Below are 22,907 nucleotides of genomic sequence, written 5' to 3' on the forward strand. Positions count from 1 at the left end.
TATTCACATACCACAATTTACAATTCCTCAGAATTGGTGAATGGATTTATTAAATTCAACAACCAGAAATCCCATAATGTGAGACTGATTTTAATAATCAGTCATTATAATACTTTGCAGTTTAACAAAACGTCCAAGAGAATTTACAATAAACGGAGTATTAATGCACAAGTTACTACTTGTGTAACGATATATCTGTAAGAGACATTAGTTAGTGATAGATTCCTTACCTTAGAATATCCCCAGGCGTCAGACTGGATCCGGAAAATTTTGCGTAGCAGTACCCTTGCGCGTCGGTAGGCGTCGTCTGCGGCTCCGCGTCCGTCGTCGGCGTCGTGGGCGCCGTGATGACGTCGTCGGAGTATATAGACGCCGCCTCCGCGTGCTGACGTCAGTTCTTAGCCACAGCTTTTCCGCGCCAGAAGCGCAGAGCCATGACAAAAACCGACACTGGTGCCAAGAAACTAGGGCCCTGAAAGGGGATGACCTTAACCCTAGATATCGGTTCGCAGAACGGGGAGGATGGGTGGGTCGGTAAGGAATCTATCACTAACTAATGTCTCTTACAGATATATCGTTACACAAGTAGTAACTTGTGCATCTGAAAGAGACACGTTAGTGATAGATTCCTTACCTTAGAATAGATACCCCAGCAATACCATCCCCGTGGTGGTGGGTCTGCGAACCAATATTCACACCAGAAAGTCCTGGAGAACGGAACGGCCGAAGTAGCCATCTCTCCGGACTTGACTGTCCAGGCAGTAGTGCCTCGCAAACGTGTGCAACGAAGCCCACGTAGCAGCCTGGCAAATGTCCTGCAGGGGCACACCTCGGCCCAAGGCAGTTGTAGTGGCCGTGGCTCGAGTGGAATGAGCCCGCAGCCCAACAGGTGGTTCCTTCTTTGCCAAGGAGTAACACGCCTGGATGCACATGATAATCCATCTAGAAATGGTCCTCTTGTGCACCGCTTTCCCTTTCTTAGCGCCCGCGTACCCAACAAAGAGTTGATCATCCACCCGGAACTGGCGTGTGCGATCCAGATAGAATGAGAGCGCACGTTTTGGGTCCAGACGGTGGAGCCTCTCCTCCTCTCTCGAGGGGTGCGGAGGCGGAAAGAAGGTGGGCAATGTGATGGACTGCCCCATGTGGAAGGCCGTGACCACCTTAGGCAAGAAGGAGGGCCTAGTCCTCAAAACAACCTTGTCCGGATGGACTGAAAGGAAAGGAGGCTTACAAGAGAGAGCCTGGAGCTCACTCACTCTCCTGGCAGAGGTGATGGCTACCAGGAAGGCAGTCTTTAAAGAAAGAAGGCGAAGTGGACAGTTGTGAAGTGGCTCAAAGGGAGCGCACATCAGAAATGTCAGAACCAGGTTCAAGTCCCACTGAGGCATCACGAAGGGAACAGGAGGAAAAGTATGAGTGATGCCCTTCAGGAATCGATTTACGATAGGGGACTTGAACAAAGAGGGTTGGTCAGGCAGCCTCAGAAAGGCCGAAAGAGCCGAAAGATAGCCCTTGACAGTGCCCAGAGCAGAGCCCTGCTGGGCGAGAGAAAGAAGGAAGAGAAGAATCTCAGAGAGAGGGGCATTGAGAGGATCCACAGCCTTTGCTGTGCACCATGCCACAAATCTGTTCCACCTGCAGGCGTATACCGTTTTTGTGGAGGGACGCCTGGCTGCCAGAATGATGTTGCAAACTTCAGGAGGCAAGTCAAATGGCCTCAACTGCCGCCGCTCAATCTCCATGCATGGAGGTGGAGACTGGACAGGTTCGGGTGGAGGACCGTCCCCTGCTGCTGCGACAGAAGGTCCTCCTGAAGAGGCAGACGAACCGGGGGATCGACTGACATACTGAGTAGCTCGGGATACCAGTACCTTCGTGCCCAGTCCGGAGCCACAAGGATGACTTGTGCCCGGTCGCGCTTGATCTTCTTCAGCACTCTGGGCAGAAGAGGTATAGGCGGAAAGGCGTACAACAGACCGCAGCTCCACTCGCGACGAAAAGCGTCTCCGAGCGAGTGCCGCCTTGGAAATTCCAACGCGCAGAACTGATGACATTGCGCGTTCTCTTCGGTGGCGAATAGATCTAACCAAGGCTCTCCCCAACGCAGAAAGAGGCCTTGCGCCACGTCCGAGTGCAGACGCCATTCGTGATCCATCGAGCACCGACGGCTGAGTTCGTCCGCCCTGGCGTTCAGAGAACCTGCCAGGTGTTGAACCACCAGAGTCACGCCCTGATGTTCCAGCCATTGCCAGAGGCGCAGAGCCTCCTGGCAGAGGGTCCACGACCCCACACCGCCCTGTTTGTTGCAGTACCACATGGCGGTGGTGTTGTCCGTGAACACCTGCACTGCACTCCCTCGGACAGACGGGAGGAATGCTTTCAGTGCCAGACGAATCGCCCGCAGCTCCAACAGATTGATATGGAGCCGGGACTCCGCCGGAGACCAGAGTCCTCTGATCTCCGCCTCTCCCAAGTGGCCACCCCAGCCCTGGAGGGACGCGTCCGTCACAACTACGTGCTCCGGTTGGGGAAGGGAGAGGGATCTGCCGTTGACCCAATCGCGGTCCGTGAGCCACCACTGCAGCTGTCTCGCAGTGCCCTCCGAGATCAGGACGTGGTCGGAAAGGTTGCCCCGGTGCTGGGCCCACTGAAACTTCAGGTCCCACTGCAGAGCCCGCATCCGCCACCGTGCGTGATGCACCAGAAGGATGCAGGAGGCCATCAGTCCCAGAAGCCTCAGCGTCAACCTGACCGAAACCCGGGACAACGGCCCGAAGACCGGGATCAGGGCCTGTATATCCCGGACTCGCTGTTCGGGCGGGTAAACCCGAAACTGCGCCGAGTCGAGAACCGCTCCGATGAAAAGGAGCTTCTGAGAGGGGCACAGGTGTGACTTCGGCACATTGATGGAAAATCCCAGCCTGTGCAGGAGATCCGCCGTAGTCTGGAGGTGGTGGACGACTGCCTGGGGCGAGCCCGCCTTCAACAACCAGTCGTCTAGGTAGGGGAAGACTGAAACCCCTAACCTGCGCAGGTGAGCTGCGACCACCGCCATCACCTTCGTGAACACCCGTGGGGCGCTGGTAAGGCCGAAGGGGAGCACGGTAAACTGAAAGTGCTCGAGGCCTACCGTGAACCGCAGGTAACGCCGGTGGGCCGGCAGGACGGGGATGTGGAAATACGCATCCTGCAAGTCCAACGCTACCATCCAGTCTCCTGGGTCTAGGGCAGCCAAGACCTGAGCCAGTGTCAGCATTTTGAACCGCTCCTTCCGGAGGAAGCCGTTGACGTTCCTCAGGTCCAAGATAGGGCGTAGGCCCCCTTTGCCCTTCTTGGGTACCAGAAAGTAGTGGGAGTAGCAACCACGTCCTACTTCTGGCCCAGGAACGCGCTCGATGGCCCCCTTGGCCAAGAGGGCCGAAACTTCCTCCCGCAGGAGCCGCAAGTGATCCCCCGACACGCGGTGGTGTTGCGGTGGCATGGCTGGAGGGGTCGACTCGAAGGGGAGGGAGTAGCCCCTTCGGACGATCTGCAGCACCCACCTGTCCGAAGTGACTGTGCGCCAGTGAGAGTGGTGATGGCGAACCCTGCCTCCCACTGGCGTCACCTGGGCCGGAAAGCACGGACTAGGAGGGTTTAGAGGCGGATGCTGCGGGGGCAGGTGTGGACTGGCTCCGCTTGCCTCCCCTACCGCCTCCACGGCGGTTTCCACGGCCGCCGCCGCGCTGGACGACAGTTTGCGGCGAGTGGCCGGCGGCACGTGTGGGGACGCCCCTTCCGTGGCCACGAAAGGAGCGAAAAGCAGCCACTTGCTGGCGCGGGGCCGAGAGGCCCAAGGACTTGGCCGTAGCCCTGGAGTCCTTAAAGCGCTCGAGCGCGTGGTCTGCCTTGTCGCCAAAGAGGCGACGGCCATCGAACGGCATGTCCATGAGAGTATTCTGGACATCAGCCGAGAAGTTGGCGGACCTAAGCCAGGCGTGGCGTCGAATCGCCACCGTCGTAGCCATCGCTCTGCCCAGCGAGTCAGTGGTGTCCAGTCCGCACCTAATCGAATACTTCGCTGCGTCCCGACCCTCCACAAGGGCTCGGCCGAGTTTGGCCCGTACCTCCAACGGGCACTCTGGCAGCACTTCCGCCACCGTGTCCCATATAGAATGGGTGTAACGGCCCAAGAGGCATGCGGTGTTGGAAGACCGCAGTCCACAACTAAGGGACGAGAAGACTTTTTTGCCAAAGGCCTCGTACCTCTTGGATTCCCGATCAGGGGGTGCTGACGGGAAGGCGGTCTGGGAGTTAGAGGCCTGGATGACCAGACTCTCGGGGGTGGGGTGGGTGGACAGGAAACATGGGTCGCCCGGAGCCGGGCGGTGGCGTCTGGCCACGTTCCTATCTACAGGCGAACCTGTAGCGGGCCTGGACCAAGTGCCCAACAGAACGTCCGACAAGGCCTCATTAAACGGCAGCATTGGCTCCATGGAGCTTGACTGCGGCTTAAGGACCTCAGTGAGGAGATTAGTCCTCACGGCCGCGACGGGGAGCTCGAGGTCCAAGGCCTGAGCAGCCCTCATCAACACCACACTATATGTAGCGCCCTCCTCCGAAGCCACGGAAGGAGGAGAGACGAATCCAGTGTCTGGAGAGGTGTCCAGGCCACTGGCCTCCCCAAGGTCTCCTGTCCAGTCCATGTTAGACTGACATTCCCTTGCCAGAGGGTCCTCAGACCCCTCCCAATCCTCCACTTCCCCCATCTCCTGAGACTCAGGGTCGTAAGTGAATGAGGATGGGTCACAGGGATGGAAATCCCCGACCGGCGTCGAGATCGGCGCCGACAGGCCCCGTCCCGACGCCGGAACCCATACAGAAGAGGAATTGGGGACGGCGTCGGCCGGGACCGACGCCGGCGGGGACACCACACGGACCGACCCCGGGGGGGTCGTAAGGTCCACCGGGGACGCTCCATCGCCCGACGAAGGCCGAACGGCGCCCTGCGGCGTCGGACCCGAAGGCACCGACGACGCCGGGACCGTCGAACCCTGCGGCGCCGAGCCCGAGGGCAGCGGCGGCGTCGGGATCGCAGAGCCCTGTGGCGCCGGCGTCGGAGACGTCGGCGGCGTCGAGGCCGAAGCACCCGACGGCGTCGGGGTTGAACCCGACCCACTAGGGCCCCCAGACGGGTTCACTGGGCCCGAAGGCGCCGTGGAACCCGTCGGGGAAGAAAGGGACCTCATGGCCATGAGGAAACGCTCTATCTCCCCCGGCGTCGCGTTCAGCCCAGGGACCGGGGGGTATGGAGCCGAACGCGGCGCCCGCGACTCCTGAGGAGCCGCGTGGGCGGTGTCACCCGAACCCCCGGCCGCATCGCGCGAGCGTCGGGGGGAGTCGGAAGAGCGATGACGTCTCTTCGACTTCTTATGCTTCTTACCTGACGACTTGGACCCGGAGGAGTGGCGCCGACTCCCGGAGCTGTGACGGCTCCGCCCCCGTGACCTGTCCCTCGACCTCCCGTGGGACCGGGACCGGGACCTCACTCGGCGCGGGGCCGACTGGCGGATCTCGAGTCGCCTGCGGGACCGCTCCCGCCTGGCCTTCCTCGAGAGGGCCCGACAGTCGGAGCAGGCCTCGTCGTCATGGTCGACGCCCAAACACGTCAGGCACAGTCGGTGCGGGTCCGTAACCGACATGAGTCGCTCGCAACCGCCGCAGTGCTTGAAGCCGGGCATCCCTAACGGCACCGTCGGAGTCGTGAAGACTTCGAAAGAGATCAAAAAGATCCAAAAAGTTAGTCAAAAAATGACCAGGGAACTGCTTTTTCCAGATCTGCGCTGGCTGGCGCGGAAAAAAGAAGAACTGACGTCAGCACGCGGAGGCGGCGTCTATATACTCCGACGACGTCATCACGGCGCCCACGACGCCGACGACGGACGCGGAGCCGCAGACGACGCCTACCGACGCGCAAGGGTACTGCTACGCAAAATTTTCCGGATCCAGTCTGACGCCTGGGGATATTCTAAGGTAAGGAATCTATCACTAACGTGTCTCTTTCAGATGTGTTACTTCAGACACCAGTTGGCCAAGAGAACCGGGGAAATATACACTTTGTAGTTGTACACTGAGCCAAAAATACTGTAATACCAAGGATTTGGCCTTCAGTCCTAATATGCCAGTAGGACATGAAACCGTGAAACCTTCCATGCCATCAAAAAGGGAGACTGATCACAATCTAAGTCAAGATGGCTGTCAAATAACACCTACTGAGTGAATCAAACTAACGTATAAGGTGAAAATAAAGCACTTTATGCAAATCACTGAATAATAGTTAGCAAGTTGATGGTAAAACCCAATCAACCGAAAGCTCCAGAAAATCTGCTTATCATGCTTGTGTTGGCCAGAGGAGTTTGGAACTAGCAGTAGTGTCATAGTACACACAGCTTTATCTAAAAACCAATCGGATCTACAAATGTTTAATTGAGGAGACTATGCATTTGGGTAAGATGCAAAAAACATGCAAGTAGCAAGGCTATCTGTTTTGCAGGCACTGACACATCTGTCATCAAGCTTATAATGTTATCTGTGCTGTACCTCTAGTTCCAATCCACTATAAAAACTAATGGGATCCAGGAGTTTCCATCCGAATTGAGGTACAATGAAAAAGCCCAGAATGCCATGGCTATTGCCAGTTCTGCATAAAGCCTGGATCATGGATCCTGGAAAAAGCATGACTATATTGCTCTGCTACAAGGTCTAGAAAACTGATCTGAACAGACAAATCCTACAGAGAAAAATTCCCACCCATCGAAACTCGCAATCAACTCACAAACTTGAATTTGTTGCTTTTGATTTCTGTTTCTGCTTCACGTGACAGAGAGGACCTAGTAGGACTGTGTATCCTGCCTGAACTTCCTCCTAAGAGAAATGGACACATCCCTACTTGTGAGGGCATTATTTCACCAGCAGAAAAGGTATTATTACAAATTTCTCTCAATTTATTAAGAGCTTGAAGCCCTATTCAACAGCATTGCTAATGAGTGAAGTTTGTCTGTAAGACAATCTAATTTAGTGGCATAAAAAGCAAGTTGTCTAGTTAACTGTTCATAAGTATATCCATGGCTGTAGAAGCCCAAATAGGAGTTTCAGAGGCTGTAAAAACACTAACTGAAGGAAAGAGCAAATAAAAGCCCCCAAACCATTTCCACGTTTGCAGATGGACAATGAGCAGAGTTGTGTGGCTTTCAGACAAAGGGGATGCTAAATTTTGGGAAGGGATGGACTAGAAAATATGAAGTCAGAAGTAATTACTAAATGGATTTGATCTTTAACGAGTCCACCTGAAATAGAGGGATCCCAAAAGGAAGAAAAATTAAACAGCTGCTGGCAACGCGCAAATGCTGATGAATGAGAGGGGGTAAAGAAAATATTGGTCTGGGAGAATGTACCTCTGCCATGGGGACCAAACAGATGAAAGCCTTAAGGAGATAGACAACTATAGCAACTCTGAGGTCTACTAGTTCTGCTCAAAATATAGGATACAAATATTTTGTATCATGGAGGTTTGTGCTGCAAGTGAAGAAATCTGCTGAGAAATGTGTTTATCTCTAGTGACGTTATCTACAGACCGTGAGCATCCGAGAAAGCTTATGCAACTCATCACGTATTTAACAACACCCATACAAGTGATGATGGACTACTGCATGATACCTGAACGACTGAGTTGTCTTGCAGAGGGTCATATTGGACCACCACCCGGCTGGCTAAAGCACTTGCAAGGTATGTCCCCATCCCCGCTGCTCTTTCTCCTCGCGATTGAACCCCCTGTCAGCAGCAATTCGTATGCCCTGGGAGGTCATAGGAATCCCCACGGCAACTGGGGAGATTAAGATTATGCTCTATGTGGATATTTTTCTCCTCCTCACAAACCCGACTTGGGCTCTATGTGGATATTTTTCTCCTCCTCACAAACCCGACTTGTAAAATTGCGGCTGTGCTGTCTATTATAGACAATATTTCCAGCCTATCGGGTTAAAGAGTTAATTAGTTGAAGAGCGAAGCACTGCAGATTATCAGAAACTCCAAGTGTGTGCATTACATGATCTGGATGCCACATGGTGAAGGATAACCTTTTTTCACTGATTGATCACACCAAATGGGATTTCTTCAAGTGGGTACACCTCAACATCTCTGATGGAAAGTTAAGACAGTAAAATTACTACGGCAACGTAAATGCACCTTCTTCATTAATTATGAGCCTTGGTCCGAGAATCAGGCTGCCTCCTCCGCCTCTTATCTTTTGCACACCTTGCCTGGTCAGCATTTTAATCTTGAATCATGCCTTCCGTCTCTTAAAAGAAACTAGCACTGGCGTTGCCAATAGGTCTCGCAGTAGGAAAGTTGGAGCTATTGGTTTTGTAAATGACAAAGCCCTTTATGTTTTTAAAATGAAAATAAAAATAAAAGGCATTGTTATTTGCAATTGTAATAGCTCCAACTTTCCTACTGTGAGACCTATTGGCAACGCCAGTGCTTGTTGATGTATTACAACTTCTTCTATAAACCGCCTGTTTAGGTCTACCACAGTCCAGGCTAATGAAGTGTAAGGAGTCCCACTACTATGGGAATACAGTGACTTTATACAAGGGAATGGCTTCCTCCCGGGCCAAGAGGCAAGGTGTATGGCCTCTTTTTCCACAAGGTTCCTTTGCAAATGTTGTTTTAGCTACTGTTTGCCCTTGACTTGTTTCTGTGGTGTAAAATATATACATGTTTTTCAGTAATTTAGGGTCTGTGTCTTATTACGCTTTCGTGTGGATTGCATGAAAAGGTCAGATATTCTTGCTATGTCCTCAAAACATGATGAGGAAGTTGAAACAAAATGCAAAGTTCCAATCACGTATCAAACATCTTCATTACTATCAGTACATGACTCCCTCGTCCTTCCTTCCTTTCTCCTTCTATTGTGAAATACTTAAGTACTACAAGAAGTCGCCTGAGTGTAGAAGAGTAGATTATTGGAACAGAAAGTTTAAAAGAGAAAAAAGACTGTTTCCCGTTCTATGGGCTGTGAGTCGTTTTTCAGTTAACAAGTGCCGGTCTCTAGGCGGTGTGTCTCAGAACATAGGGTCCGGGATGATGAAGGCCTGGACTCAGACTAATGCAGACTTCTGGTAAGTAATTAGTCCATGCATTGGTAAACTTTTAAAACTATCCATTTAAATACAAAAAATTACTTTTAATTTTCTTTGTATTTTCTTTGTATTTTGGTGCCTATTTTCTGATATAGGCATGACAGCGAAACATGCTAAGATGACTTTGTGCCACGGGGTTTTCTAGAGCATCTGGGCATTTAAGCGTAGAATACAAACATCTGGTAATAGAGCTTTGAGAGAGGCAAACTCTCCTTTTACCGAAGCATTGAAAGAGGCTGCAATAAACTGATGCTCTGTATATTCATTGGGTCTCCCCTAAAGGACCATATAATTGTCAAGTGTGTTCCCACAGTGTTTTCCCACATTGGTTGTTACAGCTTTCATAGTGTGTTTTGTTTTTCTCCCTGGTCTGGACAGACAGAGACTAATGAGAAAAACAGACCATTTACTTTGCACCTTACAGTGAACACATTTTCCCTTAGATATATGTGTCCCGTAAGAAATTATACACGGAGTACCAATAGGAGTCCTTTATTGTTTTTCCCGCGCAACACATTTTACTTTAATTGCTTTGCCGAAAGTGTAGTCATCGGAGAGCTCTGTGTGTGAAAGGGACATTATTTACTTTGCTTGCGTCTTGCTCTGAGGAAGCATCATTCAGGCTGCCCTTCATTAGCACGTCAGGCTGAAAAAAAAACAAAGGACTGGCAGAATGTGGGAATTGTCTGGTGCAGCGGACTACTGGGCCGTATGAAACCCGATTGGCCTCTCCAGCAATGATTACCTATGGATAGCATGAGATGCACAAGTGTGCTAAATTGGAAGTATTTTGATCCCGCTCCTGAATACATTTCACTGGTCAAAAGGGTCTCTTTTTCCCTGCCGACATTATTGGGTTAGATGGTGGCGGGGCAATTGTTCAATTTACTGTTCCTTTTCCAGCTTTTTGCAGTTTCCCATAATCGATGTTAGCTTTAAAATATTCTTCATAACCAAACCCCAGCATCACCTGTGGTCGACCCATGGTAGCCTCTTTGTACAAAAAACGGCAAGTCTGCTCACTGACCAAAACATGAGAAAAAACAATAACCCGTGGCCTGAAATCGCAAATGAAAATGAGAAGTGTTTAGAGAAATTCTCATGTAATCTTTTTGCATCATTACGAGAGAAGTAGCATGTCCACATCTTCGAATCTAGCTCTGAAAAGCAATGGTCGTTTGCATTGTTTAATTAAATAAATTAAATAAAAGGGTGCCCGTGTAGCTAAAGTTAGGCGAGTGGCTGCCATACTGCCAAACCCCAGCATCACCTGTGGTCGACCCATGGTAGCCTCTTTGTACAAAAAACGGCAAGTCTGCTCACTGACCAAAACATGAAAAAAAACAATAACCCGTGGCCTGAAATCGCAAATGAAAATGAGAAGTGTTGAGAAATTCTCATGTAATTTTTTTGCATCATTACGAGAGAAGTAGCATGTCCACATCTTCGAATCTAGCTCTGAAAAGCAATGGTCGTTTGCATTGTTTAATTAAATAAATTAAATAAAAGCGTGCGCGTGTAGCTAAAGTTAGGCGAGTGGCTGCCATACTGAAACATGAAGCTCAGTGCCTGTGAGCAGGGCGCCAGCCATACAGACAAGAGATAGGACCGAATGTAAATAAATGCACGCACGGAGACAAAGTGAAAAAATAATGCGTCACCAACACGTACCTGATAATGCAGATCGGGAAACTGAAAAAACGGCCGGCCGGCCATGATTAATTAGGGGAGGAGAAGCCGCAGAGCGCACGCTGGGCGAAGCCCTTTGATGTGCTGTGCGGCCGTGAATGCCCGTGCTTGTTTGGTCACGTGATTCACGTGAACTTAATGAAAACTGCAGCGCAAGAAGCCCTTGGTTTGACGAGGATTTCGAGCACTTGAATTCTCGCTCCGCTAAATGCGCTTGCGCGCATTCATAGGTCGCGAGACCTAAAAAGAGCTGCAAAATATATCACTCCTCTTTGCAGAAAGAGCTCCCTTGACTCCTATGCTAGCAAGGAAAATGAGCCCTATCCCCCATTTTGTAATGTATGACAGTCCTAATGCAAGTGTCCTGCCAACTGAGTTCTTGAGTGCATCCTTTTAATGGACACTCACAAAAATGTTTGCACTATATAGAGTCTCCACTTGTTTTTATCTTAAATACGAAATCACTTTCCAGCAGCCTATAAAGAATACAGTTACAATGGATTAGTCTAACATGCCTTTATTTTTCATTTAAGGTGTTTGTGTTAACAAAAATGAGCGATATTTTGTTCTTTGTAGCCAGGTCTTTGATACGTCACAGAATTCACTGACCCAACTCCCTCAATTCCATTACCTTCTTTTAAGCACTTCAACCCTGCAGTCAAATGAAGATAGATGGAAATTGGAAAAGACCCAAATAAACAAAGTTGCACTCCTAGGCCATATTTATTTACAAGTATTGTCGAAGCATAAACACCAGAGGGTGCTATTGCACTGCTCTCCGCTGCGGAGCGCTGCGTTAAAGAGGCGAGTGAAGCAGCCTGTCAAGAAGCAGATTCATGAATTGCGGCATCAGAGTGTCTTCGTAAGCATATATGGGGAGATGGATAGAATACTAATTCTAGATCAGAGCCTAGAATTATAGGGCAAAAAGAACAATTGATGGACAGAATGCAGAACAATGTCATACATTCACACCAGTACAAAGATCTGGGCCTAAATCCATCGTTTTTTTGCTCACCATGCAATTCCAGTTTGGACCCAGCCATATGCAAATCAGTCTTGACCTTGCACCCATTCTGTCCATCAATTGTTCTTTTTAGAATTATAGGGCAGCCTCTTACACAGAGCAGCATTTTTCGATATCATGGAATCTCCTTTGAATTAAAGAGACTTCTTCATGTTGTCAGTAGGCGATGCGAGAGGCTCGCTTCTGGAGTGATTTATGGCATGTGTGAGCGCAGAAGGCTACATGCACAGTGCCCAAAATGAAGACAAATGAATGCTATAACAGTTCGTGCTTACTCAGCCACACTGCAGCATGAATGTCTCGAGACAGCTGACAAATCTACTCGTCCCACAAAAGAGTTTGGTAATGTACGACTAAGCCAACCCCTTCCCCCCCCCACCCCCCCCCCCCGACGTCCCTGGTATGACAAAAAATAAAAGGGTTAGGGTAGCCTGTAATTAAAGCCTGCCGAGTGACAACACATATGACAGGGGGTGTCACCATAGGACGTTACAAAATGAGACAAGGCGGTACTAAGGAGGGATTACTAACTCCATTGACCAATAAACAGTCACAGCTTACAGTGGACAATGACACAAGCCAATGAAAAATATGGGCTGAGAGTGGGCAGAGCTCAAAGTCCCTAACCTGAATACAGCATCCCTCCCAAGGAAAGGATCACCTCCTTCCTCTCCAACAGAACTCAAAGAGTCCGTCTCCTGCCCTTCCTCGCAGAGGCCACCAAGATCAACTGCGGCATACCTCAAGGCTCCTCGCTCAGCCCCACCCTCTTCAACGTCTACATGAGCCCCCTCGCACGCAAGCACAACCTCAACATCATCTCCTACGCCGGCGATACCCAACTGATCCTCTCCCTCACCAACGACCCCACCTCCGCCAGAGCCAGCTTCCAGGACGGAATGAAAGACATCGCAGACTGGATGAAGCTCAGCCGCCTGAAACTGAACTCAGACAAGACGGAAGTCCTCATCCTCGGCCCATCCATCTCCGCCTGGGACGACTCCTGGTGGCCCCCTGCTCTGAGCCCCCCACTCAAGCCTACGGACCCGCACGCAACCTGGGCTTCATCCTTGACTCCTCCCTCACGATGGCCAAGCAAGTTAACACCGTTACCTCCTCCTGCTTCAACACTCTCCGCATGCTCCGTAAGATCTTCCGCTGGATCCCCACTGGAACCAGGAAAACGGTCACCCAGGCCCTCATCACCAGCCGTCTGGACTACTGAAAACGATCACGTTCAGACTCCTCACCCACGCACACAAGGCTCTCCACGACTTGGGCCCCGAATACCTCAACAACCGCCTCACGTTCTACATGCCAACCCGCCAGCTCCGTTCCGCCAGTCTCGCCCTCGCCACCGTCCCACGGATCCGCAGAACCACCACCGGAGGAAGATCCTTCCCCTACCTGGCGCCCAAGACCTGGAACACCCTCCCCACCCACCTACGACTCACCCAGGCCCATCTCTCCTTCAGGAAACATCTCAAGACCTGGCTTCTCTCAGAGTACAACCTTTTAAGTCTCATACATGCTTGCCTTATTCTCCTTTAATATAGAACTGCAACCTTCACAGAATTCATTTCAGAGATCACAAGCTTTTTTGTTTTTGGGAGAGTGCTACCCATGCAACCTAACATTTAAGAACCTCCTCAATTCTATCTTTTAATCTCACCAACATTTGCATGAATTCACCAACACCTTCTCCCCACCCCCAATAATGATCAGACCTAACTTCTACTACTTAAATCTACCACAATAAAATACATGAACTAGTTTGCTTACATGCACTAGACTAATATCAATAACCAGCAGTACCCCATAACACTGGACTAGCCACTAACCTTTGGTTCCAGAGCAGCGTGCTATACAGTGTAAAGCACTTCAATGCATCGTCAGTGGAAGTAAGGGCTACATAAATACAATTACAGTACACTACAAAAGTTAAGCAGTTGTAGATGAGACTGACAATGACCACAACTCCAAGTGACAATACTAGCAAAAATAAAAATATGAGACAAGCAAGAAGAATGCCTGTACACTTGGAAATGTGAAGTTGAGAGAATGAAGAAAAATCTTCCAAAATGTGTGTAGAAAAAATCAATAGGAAATTAGCAAACTGCAGAGTGAAGCTCCCCCTCACCCACACTATAACAGACTTTTACTTTACCAAATAGGAAGGTTAACATACAATACATAAAAGGAAACATGAACAAGTCCACAAATTACTCAGAATGGGACATTAAATTCTATAAAATGAGGAAACAAGATGTACAATTCACTTGCTCCTAGTAGAAAAGAAAGAATATCATTGGCCAGAACTTCAATAAGGTGTTACACTCAGATTTGTTGAGAGCACCTGCTGCATGATTGTTTTGTTTTATATTTCGTTTGCAAATAGGAAATAATCTGAAATCTTTGTCTTGCCATAAAAGCAACATTTCTTTGAAAACAGTTGTGTGACAAGTTAGATGAAAGTTTCTCCTTTTATGAACTATTGCAATGACTTCAAAGACAAACAACCCCTATAAAACATGCTTGGGCTAAACATTACCAGTAAAAAACCACTATCTTTACTATTTCAAGGTATACATGTGGAGTTTAGCAATCAGAAGAAACACATGATCAGAAAATTGCTAGCCTGATGTTTCAGAGTTTTCTGTTTGTTCATAAAAGTAAACATTACATTTGATTGATTTGCCCCTAAGCTTCTTGACCCCAAGTTGGCACTTTTACGACTCCTTTTCAAAGCATTAAACTTCAACTTCTATAGACCGACTTAATGTCTCAATTCTATCCATTCTGCTGTCACTGCAAGCGATGCACAAGTTACTACTTGTGTAACGATATATCTGTAAGAGACATTAGTTAGTGATAGATTCCTTACCTTAGAATATCCCCAGGCGTCAGACTGGATCCGGAAATTTTTGCGTAGCAATACCCCTGCGCGCTGGTAGGCGTCGTCTGCGGCTCCGCGTCCGTCGTCGGCGTCGTGAGCGCCGGGATGACGTCATCGGAGTATATAGACGGCGCCCATGCGCGCTGACGTCAGTTCTGATAACACAGCTTTTCCGCGCCAGATACGCAGAGCCATGATAGAACTAACACTGGTGCCATTGAAACTAGGGCCCTGAAAGGGGATGACCTTAACCCTAAATATCGGTTCGCAGAACGGGGAGGATGGGAGGGCGGTAAGGAATCTATCACTAACTAATGTCTCTTACAGATATATCGTTACACAAGTAGTAACTTGTGCATCTGAAAGAGACACGTTAGTGATAGATTCCTTACCTTAGAATAGATACCCCAGCAATACCAACCCCGGTGGTGGGTCTGCGAACCAATATCACACCAGAAAGTCCTGGAGGACGGAACGGCCAAAGAAGCCATCCCTCCGGACTTGACTGTCCAGGCAGTAGTGTCTTGCGAACGTGTGCAGCGAGGCCCACGTGGCTGCCTGACAGATGTCCTGCAGGGGGACACCGCGGCCCAGGGCAGTTGTTGTCGCCGTGGCCCGAGTGGAGTGAGCCCGCAATCCAGCCGGGGGCTCCTTCCTCGCCATAGAGTAGCATGCTTGGATGCACAAGATGATCCACCTGGAGATGGTCCTTTTGTGTACAGCCTTTCCCTTCTTCGCGCCCACGTAACCAACGAAGAGTTGGTCATCCACCCGGAATTGGCGAGTGCGGTCCAGGTAGTAGGAGAGCGCACGTTTTGGATCCAGACGGTGGAGCCTCTCCTCCTCTTTCGAGGGATGCGGAGGCGGAAAGAAGGTGGGCAAGGTGATGGACTGCCCGATGTGGAAGGCCGTGACAACCTTGGGCAGAAAGGAAGGTCGTGTACGCAACACCACCTTATCAGGATGAACAGACAGGAAAGGCGGAGAAGAAGAAAGAGCCTGGAGCTCACTCACCCTCCTGGCAGAGGTGATGGCAACCAGGAAGGCCGTCTTCAGCGTAAGGAGACGAAGAGGACAGTTATGAAGTGGCTCAAAGGGAGCACACATCAGATAGGTGAGAACAAGATTCAAGTCCCACTGGGGCATCACGAAGGGAACAGGAGGGAACATGTGCGTGATGCCCTTCAGAAATCTACTCACTATAGGGGACTTGAACAAAGAAGGCTGATCTGGTAGCCTCAAGAAGGCTGAAAGAGCAGAAAGGTACCCTTTAAGAGTGCCCAGAGCAGAGCCCTGCTGGGCAAGGGAAAGAAGAAAGAGCAGCACTTCCGAAAGGGGTGCAGAGAGGGGATCCACAGCCTTTGCTGTGCACCATGCCACAAATCTATTCCACCGGCAGGCGTATACCGACTTTGTGGAGGGACGCCTGGCTGCCAGAATGATGTCACAGACTTCGGGAGGCAAGTCAAATGGCCTCAACTGCCGCCGCTCAATCTCCAAGCTTGTAGGTGGAGACTGGACAGGTTCGGGTGCAGGACCGTCCCCTGCTGCTGCGACAGAAGGTCCTCCCGAAGAGGCAGACGAATCGGGGGATCGACTGACATGCTGAGTAGCTCGGGATACCAGTATCTTCGAGCCCAGTCCGGAGCCACAAGGATAACCTGGGCCCGGTCGCGCCTGATCTTCTTCAGCACTCTGGGCAGAAGTGGTATAGGCGGAAAGGCGTACAACAGGCCGCAGCTCCACTCGCGACGAAAAGCGTCTCCGAGCGAGTGCCGCCTTGGAAACTCCAACGCGCAGAACTGCTGACATTGCGCGTTCTCTTCTGTGGCGAATAGATCTAACCAAGGCTCTCCCCACTGTCGAAAGAGACCTTGCGCCACGTCCGAGTTCAGACGCCATTCGTGATCCATCATGCACCGGCGGCTGAGTTCGTCCGCCCTGGCATTCAGAGAACCTGCCAGGTGTTGAACCACCAGAGTCACGCCCTGATGTTCCAGCCACTGCCAGAGGCGCAGAGCCTCCTGGCAAAGGGTCCACGACCCCACACCGCCCTGTTTGTTGCAGTACCACATGGCGGTGGTGTTGTCGGTGAACACTTGCACCACGCTCCCCCTGACAGAGGGGAGGAATGCCTTCAGTGCAAGACGAATCGCCCGCAGCTCCAGAAGGTTGATGTGGAGCCGGGACTCCGCCGGAGACCAGAGGCCTCTGATCTCCGCCTCTCCCATGTGGCCTCCCCAGCCCTGGAGGGACGCGTCCGTCACAACTACGTGCTCCGGCTGGGGTAGAGAGAGGGGTCTGCCACTGACCCAGTCGCGGTCCGTGAGCCACCACTGCAGTTGCTTTGCAGTGCCCTCCGAGATCAGGACATGATCGGACAGGTTGCCCTGATGCTGGGCCCACTGAAACTTCAGGTCCCACTGCAGAGCCCGCATCCGCCACCTGGCGTGACGCACCAGAAGGATGCAGGAGGCCATCAGTCCCAGAAGCCGCAGCGTCAACCTGACCGAGACCCGGGATAACGGCCCGAAGATAGGAATCAGAGCCTGAATATCCCGAACCCGCTGCTCGGGTGGGTAAACCCGAAACTGCGCCGAGTCGAGAACCGCTCCGATGAAGAGGAGCTTCTGAGAGGGACACAGGTGTGACTTCGGCACATTGATGGAGAACCCCAGCAAGTGCAGGAGGTCGGCCGTAGTCTGGAGGTGGCTGACGACTGTCTGGGGCGAGCCCGCCTTCAACAACCAGTCGTCGAGGTAGGGGAAGACTGATACCCCTTGCCTGCGCAGATGGGCTGCGACCACCGCCATCACCTTCGTGAACACCCGTGGGGCGCTGGTAAGGCCGAAGGGGAGCACGGTAAACTGAAAGTGCTCTTGGCCTACCGTGAACCGCAGGTAACGCCGGTGGGCCGGCAGGACGGGGATGTGGAAATAGGCGTTCTGCAAGTCCAACGCTACCATCCAGTCTCCTGGGTCCAGGGCAGCCAGGACCTGAGCCAAAGTGAGCATCTTGAACTTCTCCGTCCGGAGGAAGCCGTTGACGTTCCGTAGATCCAAGATAGGGCGTAGGCCCCCTTTGCCCTTCTTGGGTACCAGAAAGTAGTGGGAATAACAGCCACGTCCTACTTCTGGCCCAGGAACGCGCTCGATGGCCCTCTTGGCCAAGAGGGCCGAAACCTCCTCTTGCAGAAGTTGCAAGTGATCCCCCGACACACGGTGGTATAGAGGTGGCATGGATGGAGGGGAAGACTCGAAGGGGAGGGAGAAACCCCTTCGGACAATTTGCAGCACCCACCTGTCCGAAGTGACTGTATGCCAGTGGGAGAGGTGATGGCGAACCCTGCCTCCCACAGGCGTCACATGGGCCTGAAAGCTCGGACTAGGAAGGTTTTGAGGCGGGGGCTGCTGAGGGAGGTGTGGACTGGCCTCGCCGCTGGCCCCGACCACCGCCACGGCGGTTCCCACGGCCGCCACCGCGTTGCTGAACATTCTGCGGCGCGTGGCTGACGGTCCGTGGTGGGGCGCCCCTTCCGTGGCCACGAAAGGAGCGAAAGGCACCCGATTGCTGGCGTGGGGCCGCAAGGCCCAAGGACTTGGCCGTGGCCCTGGAGTCCTTAAAACGTTCCAGCGCATGGTCTGCCTTGTCGCCGAAGAGGCGACGGCCATCAAACGGCATGTCCAGGAGAGTGGCCTGGACATCGGCCGAGAAATTGGCGGACCTCAACCAGGCGTGGCGTCGAACCGCCACCGTCGTTGCCATCGCCCTGCCCAGTGAGTCCGTGGTATCCAGCCCACACCGGATGGAAAAGCGTGCCGCATCTCGGCCGTCCGCAAGGGTTTGGCTGAGTTTAGCCCTGACCTCCTCAGGGCATTGTGGCAGCACCTCCGCAACCGTGTCCCACAGAGTGTGGGTGTAGCGGCCCAAGAGACAGTTGGTGTTCACTGACCGGAGCCCTAGGCTCACAGACGAGAAGACCTTCTTCCCGAACTGCTCATATCTCTTGGATTCCCTGTCGGGCGGGGCCGACGGGAATGCGGTCTGGGAGTTGGAGGCCTGGATGACCAGGCTCTCGGGGGTGGGGTGGGTGGACAAAAAGCAAGGGTCGCCCGGTGCCGGGCGGTAGCGTCTGGCCACGTTCCTATCCACAGGGGGACCTGTGGCGGGCTTGGACCAAGTGCCCAGCAGAACGTCACACAAGGCCTCATTAAACGGCAGAAGGGGCTCCGCGGAGCCGGACTGCTGTTTGAGTACCTCAGTGAGGAGATTAGTCCTCACGGCCGCGACGGGTAGCTCAAGGTTTAGGGCCTTAGCTGCCTTCGTCAACACTACACTGTAAGCAGAACCCGCCTCCGAAGCCACAGTCGGGGGCGACTTAAATCCAGTGTCTGGCGAGGTGTCAATACCACTGGCCTCCCCAAGCTCATATGTCCAGTCCTGATGAGACTGGCAATCACGTGCCAGAGGGTCCTCGGACCCCTCCCATTGCTCCTCGTCACCCGGCTCCTGGAGACCAGGATTAACAGCCAGGGCCTCCTCGTGGAGATAGAACTCTCCGAAGGCCGACGGAATCGGCGCCCAGCGGCGCCCCTCCGACACCTGAGCAGGACCGTAGGAAGCATTGGGGGCGGCAACCACATCGGCTGCCGGGGACGACACCTGAAGGGACGGCGCCGGCGAGGTCGTAGGGTCGACCGGCGGGGTCCCGGATCCGGAGCCGGATCCAGCGAGGTCGTGCGGCGCCGGGACCGAAGTCGCCAGCGGCGCCGGGGCCGAAGCACCCGACGTCGTCGGGGCCGAAGCGCCCGACCCGGAAGGACCTCCAGACGGAGCCGATCGGCCCGAAGGCGCCACGGGAACCGACTGAGGAGGGAGGGCCCTCATGGCCATGAGGTACCTCTCGACCTCCTCCTGCGACGCGCCGTGCCCAGGGACCCGAAGGTGTGGGGCAGGCGGCGACGCTTGCGACTCCCGCGGAGCCGCGTGGGCGGTGTCGCCCGAATCCCCGGTCGCATCGAGCGAGCGACGGGGCGGGTCGGAGGACCGATGGTGTCGCTCCGACCTCTCATGCCTCTTACCTGAGGACTTGGAACCAGACGATCGGTGTCCACTCCCGGAACGTCGATGACTCCGACCTCGCGACCTGTCCCTCGACCTCCCGTGGGACCGGGACCTGGAGCGGCGCGGGCCGACTGCCTCAGCTCGAGACGCTTGCGGGACCGCTCCCGCCTAGCCTTCGACGTCAGGGCCCGGCAGTCGGAGCAGGTTCGATCGTCGTGGTCGAGGCCTAAGCACTTCAGGCACCGGCGATGGGGGTCCGTGACCGACATGAGTCGGCCGCACTTCGAGCAAGGCTTGAACCCGGGCATCCCTGGCACCGATAGTCGAGAATCGACTAACTAGAGGATCAAAAAGATCAAAAAAGTTTTCAGTCAAAAAGTGACTGGGGGTAGAGCTTCTTCCGGATCTGCGCTAGCTGGCGCGGAAAAAAGAAGAACTGACGTCAGCGCGCATGGGCGCCGTCTATATACTCCGATGACGTCATCCCGGCGCTCACGACGCCGACGACGGACGCGGAGCCGCAGACGACGCCTACCAGCGCGCAGGGGTATTGCTACGCAAAAATTTCCGGATCCAGTCTGACGCCTGGGGATATTCTAAGGTAAGGAATCTATCACTAACGTGTCTCTTTCAGATTCACAATATTTCTTTTCTAATTTGGGCTCCGTTGCTTGCTTATCAACATGGTGTACCCATTTCTTACATAAAGTTGTGTAAAGCCCAAAGAAGGACCTAATAAATGCTGTCTACTTATCGTTTCTAGAATAGGAGCCGTTTCTACTTTTATTACATTCTTCTAATATTACTCCCCGATTTCTATACGTTTGATGGCAAACAATGATATATTTTACTTCTTCGTGAAGTCCCACCAAAACATCAATTGGGCCCTAGCCCGAGAACAAGAGGACGGGAAAGATAAAGGAAATCACAATTGAAAAAATAACAGATTCCTTACTACATTGTGGAAAAATACATTTCAGTTTTTGATTGCACAGCCAGGAGAATACTTTAGACATATTTTCCAAAATAGGAGAGTAATGGGAAGGGGTATTCTTGTCTATCCTTTCCTTTGTCTGTCTTTTGAAAAAGGTCAATTTACTGAGAAAAATTTACTTTTGGGCGGTGGGAGAAACAGTGGACAGGTACACTTTCATTAAAAACCACAAAAATCACAAGACAAATACCTTCAATAATGTTGATTTGTAACAACTGATAATTTGTGAATCCACACTAACTTTACATCTTCACAACTGAATACGAAGGACTTCAAAGAGTAATGTTAAGAAAGGAGACTTGTGTGCGAGAAAGAGTGTGTATTTGTGCATCTGATAAACACAGAATAAACGCAGAACACTGGAGCACTCCGAGAACAAATGTAAGAAAAAGGTACACAGGTTTATAAATTGGATAGGTGTATATATGATATAATAATGTCCAACAAGCCAACACGTTTCGTCCCGAGGGACTTTTTCAAGCTGTACTCAAATGTGCATTGTCCCAAAGCATTAGTCGATAGGCAAGTATAATCGAAGTAAAGTATATGTGGGGCAAATATGTCAATCCAACATTAAAAATTATGGACAATATACAAGTTCCAAATCAAGGTAGGGAAGCCAATTCTGTACCTAGTAGATAAAGTTGGATATATTTTCATCATCCGCTATTAAACACAAGGGCTATGTTCGACTTATCTGCACCGGTTAGGACATGAAAAAACTCTACCGATTCGTGCCTTGACAGCAGGTGACGGATATATATTCAACCATATCTCTACTAGCTACAGAAGTGACTCCCCTACTTTAATTGAGGAACTACATATTATCCATAATTTTGAATATTGGGTTGAAATATTTGTTCCTCATGCTTTTCTTCAATTATACTCCCCTATCTACTATTGCTTTGGGATCATGCTCATTTGAGTATGTGTTCAATCACGCCTTGACAAAGTCCCCCAGAAACAAGTTTTGGCTGCATATCAAATATATACTTATACAAGGTATACATTTATGTAATACCTTTTTCACAACATTTGTTATCGGAGTGCTCTGGCAACCTCTAAATTCGGTGTTTATATGCTTTAGTCATTCCCCAAGATAGCAGGCAGGTCTGTGTTTAAACACAGGACTAGCACCCACACATACCTCCCAGTTACACACACTACAACCACAATCTTTGGATGTGCAGCAGGGAAGCCATGGCTACCAACCCTTTATCTAGTGTCTGTCTGTACTTATGACATTATGCATGCATCTGATATTACCAGCAGACTCATTAACAAACTTTGGTGTACATAGCAGATATAAAGACCAAACTTTTGACTATGCATTTAATTTTTAATTCCTCCTGAAATTAGCATGGCTATTCTTCCTACCTTCCCCTTGAAGAGGCTCGCTCCTGAAATTCTTATCTGAAAGAAAAAGAAACATGTTTAAATTAAGACTGCAGCATAACAATTTATTTTGCAATATTGGTACACTATCTCAGTGTAAGGAAAAGCACATTCTTTGAGGTGTTCTGTATGCCACCAATGCACCAGACCCAATTTAAATAACCACAAGGATACATGGCTACACCCAATCACAAACAGCATATTACAATTCAAGAACAGACCATGCAGGAGTGTACCAAAAGAACACAAGTTAAAATTAAATATAATAGAGACAAAATAGCACAGCCATAACAATTGTAAGACTCTCCGACAAATATCATAGATAATGAATGTATCAGCGATATGCATATAAAGGATACAATTAATTGCACTTAACATGATGTAAGCAACATGATGGTGGATATTTTCTGAGTGCTCACTACAGTTTATAATAGATAGTTACCTTTAAGTACCTTATTGCTTGTAGTGACTGAAGCACCACTCTGGAATTTGGCTTCCGGGTCTCACCATTCAGTAATTTTGCAAGTAATGTTTAAATAAAAACAAAATAAATATTTCTCCTTTTACTTTTTTCCTGAACACCATAGTCTGGTGAAACAGGGAAAATGTACTACCCAGTGAAACAAGTGGCACCAAAGCAGTTCCATGGTAATAAAAATG

The 22,907-nt window shown here is 51.0% G+C and overlaps 1 protein-coding gene across 6 annotated transcripts in view; it reads right to left on the minus strand.

Moving 5' to 3' along the window:
- Nucleotides 1-22,907, minus strand: part of BCLAF3 (BCLAF1 and THRAP3 family member 3) — a 703,357-nt gene that overhangs the window by 356,386 nt on the left and 324,064 nt on the right. For all 6 annotated transcript variants that reach the window (XM_086934591.1, XM_086934592.1, XM_086934594.1 and 3 more), the window contains exon 8: nt 22,230-22,265. In XM_086934591.1, coding sequence (XP_086790717.1) covers nt 22,230-22,265 — 36 coding nt within the window. The remainder of the gene's footprint in view (nt 1-22,229; nt 22,266-22,907) is intronic.

The sequence above is a fragment of the Lissotriton vulgaris genome, chromosome 8 (assembly GCF_964263255.1).
Source record: "Lissotriton vulgaris chromosome 8, aLisVul1.2, whole genome shotgun sequence".
NCBI lineage: Eukaryota > Metazoa > Chordata > Amphibia > Caudata > Salamandridae > Lissotriton > Lissotriton vulgaris.